At 40.2% G+C, this 8,074-nt stretch overlaps 1 protein-coding gene across 1 annotated transcript in view; it reads left to right on the top strand.

Annotated features, from left to right (window-relative positions):
- Window positions 1-2,996: 2,996 nt before the first annotated feature.
- LOC146354569 (uncharacterized) overlaps window positions 2,997-8,074 on the top strand; it is a 65,648-nt gene continuing 60,570 nt past the window's right edge. Inside the window, exons 1-2 of the mRNA XM_084829812.1 lie at window positions 2,997-3,130; window positions 5,728-6,075. Coding sequence (XP_084685938.1) covers window positions 3,082-3,130; window positions 5,728-6,075 — 397 coding nt within the window. The 5' untranslated portion in view covers window positions 2,997-3,081. The remainder of the gene's footprint in view (window positions 3,131-5,727; window positions 6,076-8,074) is intronic.

Here is an 8,074-nt window from a genome sequence, read left to right as displayed (position 1 = left end):
GTCTTCTAGCTTGCTGAATATAGTCCTTTCTGTCCTGAATGATAGCTGCATGAACTGGGTAGTTCATAATTTATTGGGATGAATGACTAATATCATACAAAGTGATATCAATGGCAGATTATGCAGTACTTTTTATTTCTTAATTATTAAAATATGGATTTTAATGGGGGTTGTTCCCTTGCAGGGGGAAATCAATCTATTCCTGATGGCATTGTTATGAATGATTTAGGATAATCTGAAACAAAACCGTCAAGAAATATGCTGCCCACCTGTAAATTGTTTAGTTGAAAAAGGCATGTCTTCACTAAATGTCTTTCCAATATTGTCTGGATGAGTAAAACATTTATTTATGATTCCTGCAAAACTCCTGGTTGTGGTTTATTTAGATGTTCATCATAATAAGGCTTTGAGTTCTTTAAAGCATCCAATTTCATCCTTATTGTGCACTAGAGCTCCATATTGTGATTGGCAGCGGTGAGAAGAAATTTAAATTTTACACTATTGTCTGCCAGAAGATTAAGCATAAAAAAAAAAAAGCTGCCAGTAACATAGGGAAGCAGAGAGTGCCTCTTTCAGAATAGTGCCAGGCGACGTCTTATGCCTGAATGCAGCAGCAGCAGCGTGTTGTGGCCGGAGGAAAGAGTTGTGAGCAACACACCACACCCACCTCCCACTCCTGTCTTGTAAATCCCCACACCTGCAGCAGGTCAGTGAGACAGCAAAGCATTGGTGGCTCCTAGAAACAATGGTTTCTAGAAACAATGGCTGGCTGCCAAACCTAGCCAAGACGTGAGGACTCTTGCACAGGACAACCCCATAAAAATATCTGTGAGGACTTGCAACATACCCAGAGCTTCCCAACAAGGAAGAAATTGCCCATTCATGCCAGTGTTGGGGAGCCCTCTCCCTGTATGCATTACACTCCTGTGACACTGAAGTAAATTTTCTGATGTACAGTATATGTAGTCCTTCTTCAGTGGGTTCCCCGAACACATTAAATTCTGCCACGTGTGTAGTGAATAGTGAAGGCTGCGGGTGGGAAAAGGGGTCCATTGCTGATGGCATTGTGAGAAATGATTTATGGGATGAATGACTAGCGAGATGAACTGCAGTTTTTTTGTCTTACAAAGTTATATTAGTAGTAGATTATTCAGTATGGTGTATTTATTATTTATTAATTATATGGATTTTAATGGGGCCTGTCCCCTTAGAGAAAAAAAACAACTCTATTCCTGATGGCATTGTTATAAATGATTTATGTCAACCTGAAACAAAACCAAGACTGATGTTTTTGGTGGAGGTGTTTAGTTGAGAAAAGTGTAACTTCACTAAATATCTTTCCAATATTATCTGGATTGAGTGCAAAATGTATTTACGATTGTTGCAAACTCTAGAGCCCTTTGTATGCCTTACACGCCTGTGAAACTGAAGTAAATTTTATGACCTATATTCACATTGTAGCGCAGAATCAGTGGGTTCCTAAATTTATTTTAATCAATGAATTGCTCTAGAGCAATGGGTAATCAATCTTTTGGGGCTCTGGGCACATCTGGCAATTTAAGAAAACTCTCCTGGGCACCACCACAAAATGGCTGGCATGGGAGGCACGGCAAAATTTATTCTAATCTTCTCAAAAGACTGAGTACAAGGCATCGGTGGGATCTGAGCCCCAACATACTAAACCGCTCCTTTGAACTCACAGTTTTCCACACCTACAGAAACCTAATTAACAGCAATACTAGCAGCCAGTAAGAAAATGTGTTAAACTTTTTTTAAAAAACATGGGAGGGGTGAGGCACCTGTGTGGGTGCCACAAAAGGTGTCAGGGACACCCTGGTGCCCTGGTACCACATTACCCACCCCTGCTTTAGAACAAGCCATTAACTTAAAAAGAAACTTGTAATATTGTAATTAATCCTAAATCCATGTCTAGATATACAATGCTTTTTACCATTGATATTGGCCAGAGATAATTTTTTAAAACACTGTAGAAAATCATAACTGGGAATTGCTTTTCTTCACACTTAAATCTTCAGGGCCATCTCTGAATCATGGCACAAATCTCATCGTGCAAAGTGGTTGTTGCGGTATTTTGGATAATGTGGAACAAAAAGCAGGAAATAACATTATGATAGTGAGATATAGAATGTGTAATGTGCCCCAACAGTAATCAGGGCACTTCAATACTGCTATAAAGCAGTAGTGTAGATCTAGTTTATAAGACGGCATCTGTTATTCTGCTGGAGGCAAATTAACAATTTTCCTTCAGAATTGTAACTATTTGTGTGTCATGGATTTTGAAAGAGCAGCTGATGTAGCAGTTGATGACTCAGATGTTGAATAAGGAATGAAAACGTGAATAAATCTTAGTCAAAGCGAGAAATGGACCCAGAGATTCCATTATGCTAATTTCATGTTAGCATGAAAGCTGAATGAACCCATCAAAAGAGCTCTAGGTGTACATTTTGGGTGTTTAATCAGCTAAAGGGAGTTGGAAGCATGAGGCTCCCTAAGGAAAAGTGGGAGGGGTGACGCACCTGTGTGGGCGCCACAAAAGGTGTCAGGGTACCACATTGCCTACCCCTGCTTTAGAGCAAGCCATTAACTTAAAAACAAACTTGTAATATTGTAATTAATCCTAAATCTATGTCTAGATATACAATGCTTTTTACCACTGATATTGGCCAGAGATAATTTTTTAAAACACTATAGAAAATCATAACTGGGAACTGCTTTTCTTCACACTTAAATCTTCAGGGCCATCTCTGAATATTAGGGAATCGTGGCACAAATCTCATCGTGCAAAGTGGTGCTGAGTGTTTTCACTTTGCTGTGTAACACTGCCAACTTTTATCTTTGATACCCACCACACCAGCACTGGGCAGTCCACAGAACACTGAAGCATGTTAACCACAGGAAGGAGAAACTCTGATCAGACCTTCTGCCACTGTGACTCATGTCACATATGAAGTAGATCAGAAATTAGAGAAGTCAGACACTCGGTTTGGAAACGAGTATTCTATTACACACACACTCAAAGGGGGGACAAGGCAATTCTCTGCTGATATCGCAGCCTACACCATGCTTCTTTGTTTGTCCCTGAATTGGATCCTATTGATGGTGTTTACAGGTAACCAAATATTAATACAACTATAAATAATAACAGATGACACTTCTGAAAAGTCACTGCTTCATATAGCGTCATTGTACAGATGAGAGGAAGCATGTTCCATGGACTTATGTCTGAGTAGGTTTGGCATGCGTGACTGATAACTTGATGATGATATTTGCATATGGTAAGTCACTTTTAAGATCACAGGAAACTAATTTAGCATTAGTATCTCAAGTTAATTCAGCATCAACAGCGTGCAATATTTTGACTTTGCATTTTGACTTTATATTAATACTGATCTTACATTATTGACATTCTGAGAACAGGCATTCATAAGTCTTCTTATGACAACGAGACAGATGGCTGTTGTTGGCTTTGTAGAGTGTTTGATGTCTTAGGTTTGGAGCTAAACTCAGAATCTCGGTCATGGGGTAGTTCCTCTCCTCTGGTAGCCTATTCATAAATGGTACCTTTGTAACCCAGTAACATTTACTACCAATTGCCAAAGACCACTCTGATCATTGGTGCAGCTAGGATCGGACCTTGGGGCCAAGGTCCATCCGGGCAGCCCAAAGGGGCCCCAGATGATCACCTGGAGAGTGGCAGTTGGCGGGGGCAGTGGCAAGGAGGGCCAGGTCAGCACCTGGCTCAGCATGGGCATGCTGGGGTCCCTCAGGCCTGATGCTGTTCACCACAGCATCCATTCCGTCTCCGTATTTTAAAAATGTTTTTTAGCCAGGGGTGGCCAGTCAGACATTTACATGGCTACACATGCTCATTCTATTGTTTTTACTCTAAAAATATATATCCTTCTTTTCAACAACAAAATGGTGCATATTCCTAAGTAAGCATATTTAGCGTTAGGGCAGCAGAAGTAAACCCCATTTTATTCCTGTAGTCATGATGGTGCTATGATTTAAATGAGTTTAAAATGCGAAGCTCCACGTGCTCAGAGTAGTTCTTTTCAATCAGGGTTGGCAAACAGGTTGTGTCCTTGCTTTTTAAGTCCCCCCCCCATAAGACTATTAAGTCCAGAGTCTAAAATTACCTAGCATCACCACTGATTCCGATATCAATGCTATTTCCTAAATGAAAAACAAGCAACGTACCAATAAACGCAAATGAATTCTTCCTTTTAGAGGGATTTTTGGGGGGTATTCTTTGGATTGGGAGTGGAGGTTCAGTTCAGTTTTCTTCATTTTATGTTTATTTATTGGCCACCAGTAGCACATCCAGTTAAATTTATAGATTTAATAATTAAAAAAAATTAAATGTTACAATGTATAGATTTAAAAATTTACACACACACACACACACACACAGATCTACCAAAACGTTTCACAGTTTAAAATCTGTTTTTTTAAATGTAAACCTTTTAAATCTATATATTTATCAATTAGATGCGCTACTGGTGGTCATTCCTTTTTTTTGGAGTGCTGTATCATGTGTATCGCATCTCCTGCATAACAGGTTATTTCTTCAATTTTTACTGCAGCTTTTTGTAATTAAGCAATAGATACAGATTTAAAAATGCATAAAACAAATATAATTAAACTTTATAACATTTTACAGATAATATCTATCAGAAACGGAACCAGTGGTTTTAGAGTATAAATGATGTTGTCAGTGTTATGATTAAAGTTTTATTTTATGAGCGACTTCTGCCAGTGCTAAACTTATGAAATTAGAGATGACAGGGCTAAAACCTGCCTAGAAAAGTTTAATATTTCACCTTCAGTTGAAAGCTATGTTCCAGCTTCTAGACAATGCAGGAGCTGGCTGTTGCAACTGAAATACAGAGGAATGGAGAAGTACAAACTGAGAAGCACATACTGAGAAGCATATCCCCAACCTGAGCCATAGCATGAAGATATATTTTGGCGCTCTCTCTGTGAGGACACGCATAACATCTTCTCGGGACATGGATTTCAGCATTAAAAAGACATTTGCAGGATGTGATAATAGGTGTCTATGTAATCAAACCACATTCATCCTTAATCACCAAGGGGCTTCCCACCAGTGTAAATGTTATGGTTTTGCTCTCTTTTGTTTCTGATAGAAAACACTTCCTTTGCTAAGAAAACAGCATTGCTTAGCATGCTTGTTTCCCCATAGAGCCCCTGAACCTGCAGAGAATCAGATGTATAAAAATACCCTGAAGTGATCACCATAAAGAAAGTAGACCATCTACCATAAAGGAATTCAAGTATTTCTACATTATGCCACATATCAGCCATTTCAGAAGCAGAGCTTCCATGGAGGTGTAGGAAGTGAATATTGCTCTTGAAAACTTAACTCTTACGAAAGTTAAAAAAAGGTTACATGGTCATAAATGATTAAGTGTTCTGGCAGGAAGAAACACACTTCCTGCCTTGGTACCACCATTTTTGTTCAGGGATACTTGGGTGTGCTCTCCCTCCATTTTGGGGGCTTCACTCAGGGGGCTGGAGCAAGATGTAGGAATATGTGCCTGGGCAGAATATTTTCAAATGGCAAATTCATCCCTATGTTAGGCTTGAGGAAAACTGCTGAGATGGAGATCTTTTTAGAAATACTGGCTTGTCTGCATTACTAATCCCATTCCTTTTTGGTAATTGTATCATCTTTCCCTACAGGCTCCTTAGCATCAGGTGCTGAGACGCTAGTACAAGGAAAAGTGGGTCAGACCATCACTTTACCGTGTCGTTATTCTACCAGTGAACATGGAACTACAAGCTCGTGTTGGGGCAAAGGAGCTTGTCCTAACTCTAAGTGTTCTGCTACAATTGTCTGGACTGACGGATATCAAGTGACATATGTGCTGTCCAGAAAGTACCAGCTAATGGGAGACATTGATCAAGGAGATGTGTCCCTGACCATTGTGCATGTAACAGAAAAAGATGCAGGGATGTATTGTTGCCGTGTGGAGATATCAGGCTTGTTCAACGATCAGTTAAAAAATATTAAAGTTGTGATTCTGAAAGGTGAGTAGAACACTTCCATCTGGCACATGCTAGCACATTATATTACACGGGACTGTATGTGTAGCATGTATTTAAGTTTGAATAACATTCATTCTTCTTTGTTAACATGCTCTTAACTTTTCAGGAAACAAAATTGGAGCCTCTGCTATGTGGACTAGCAATTGCAACTAATTCCTTCCATTTCCTTTTCAACCCCTCAACAGAAGTGCCTTAACACTGATTAAAGATATTTATGAGTGATGGCTATATCAATAGCTATGAATTATAGTAGCTAAAATGGAACCTCAATATCAATCAATCCATCAATAGCCTACTTATTTATTTATTTATACATACATACATACATACATACTATTGATATACTGCCTTTCAACAAATGTTACTAAGGTGGTGTACAACAATTAAAATTACAACAATAATACATAAAAACACAAAAGCAATAAAACCATACTGAAACATTAAAACCACTGTTCACAATATAAAAAGCCAAATTAAAGCATCTTAATTCCTTTCCAAAAAGCCAAGAATGTTCTACAATTTGGAAGCGATGAAGAAGAAAGCTCTTTCCTGCTTGGCCGACAAAGAGGCCTCTGCAAGGGGGGTTGTCCTCAAGTGGGCCTCTCCTGCAGATCTTAATAACCTGAGAGTTTCATAATGAGACAGCTAGGCCCTCAGAAAGTCAGGCTCTAAGCACCTTAAAGCTTTAAAGGTTAAATCCAACACCTTGGATTGAGCATGGAAAGTAATTGGCAATAAGTGTAGATCTTTCAATATAGGGGTGATATGATCATGGTACTGTGCACCGGTTAGCCGAACTCCTGCACTGTGTACCAATTGAGGCTTCTGGATACTTTTTAGGGATAGTCCTATGTACAGCATGTTGCAATGGTTTCACCACGATGTAACCAAGTTTGTCAGGCATGTGTGAAAGGTCTTCCTCCTGTGTTGTCCACAAAGTATGGAATACACTCCCTCAAGAACTATGATTGACCCCCCACTCTCTTGGCCTCTAGAAAGATGTATCATCTCAATTTAGTCTTTTAAGGGCACAATCATATTGCGATGATTGTAAGCCTTCAAACCTGGAGGCTTACAGTCATCCAGTGCAGAGTGGCATCCCCCTGCTCTGCATTTTTGCTAGACAGGCTTTTTTGCCCATCTAGCTGAGGAGCTTGGGAGGGGGAGGGAAGGAATCTGGAGAGGCCTAGGGTCTAGAGATAACTCGTATCCCAGCCTCTCCAGTCTCCTCCCCTCCCTGCCTACCGAAATGCCCCCTTGGTTAAGGAGCTCCTGACCTTGGAGATCAGCTGACGTGATTCTTTCCACACCGGCTACAAGGGGGCGAGGAAGGGGGCAGAGCTCTGATTCCTGTCTTTGACCTTGGAGCTGAGAATCAAGAATGTCTAATGGCCCCTCAGATGCTGTCTATGGGCCATACCATTGTGCCCTAATATGTGTAGTTTTAATGTTTGCACTGTTTTTACTGTTGTAAGGTTTTATTTTTTTTAATTTTTGTATGCTCTGTTGGTGGCTTTTTAGGAGATAAGGCAGTATATAAATGCAAATAATGATGATGATGATGATGATGCAACACCCAGGTTGGAATCTATCACTGTATCTCCCACTGACAGTAATTACTGCAATAGTCACGCCCAAACCTTTACAGTTTCCCCACTCTTCAAGACACATCTCAAAAGGCCAACTAAATAACAATAGCACCACTTCTTAAGAAGTAAAATTTAGAAGACCAAGGCAGTGCAAGTATCCAATTAGAATTCACTGCTCCCCCATACCATGAGCCAGGACTTCCTCCATCAGAAATATCTGGACCAGTGCCTGGAGGCTGTAATGGGCTGGATGAGGGCCAATAAACTGAAGCTAAATCCTGACAAGACGGAAGCTCTGGTGGTTCCCAGGTCTGGGAATTGGGTAAGCGACCTGTCCTGGATGGGGTTGCACTCCCCCTGAAGGAGCAGGTGTGTAGCTTGGGAGTACGCCT

This window comes from Heloderma suspectum, chromosome 2, assembly GCF_057233095.1.
Source record: "Heloderma suspectum isolate Gila_16-S chromosome 2, 16-S_ref, whole genome shotgun sequence".
NCBI classification, from domain to species: domain Eukaryota; kingdom Metazoa; phylum Chordata; class Lepidosauria; order Squamata; family Helodermatidae; genus Heloderma; species Heloderma suspectum.
The sequence above is the reverse complement of the archived record's forward strand: the minus strand, read 5'-3'. Positions and strand labels throughout refer to the sequence as shown.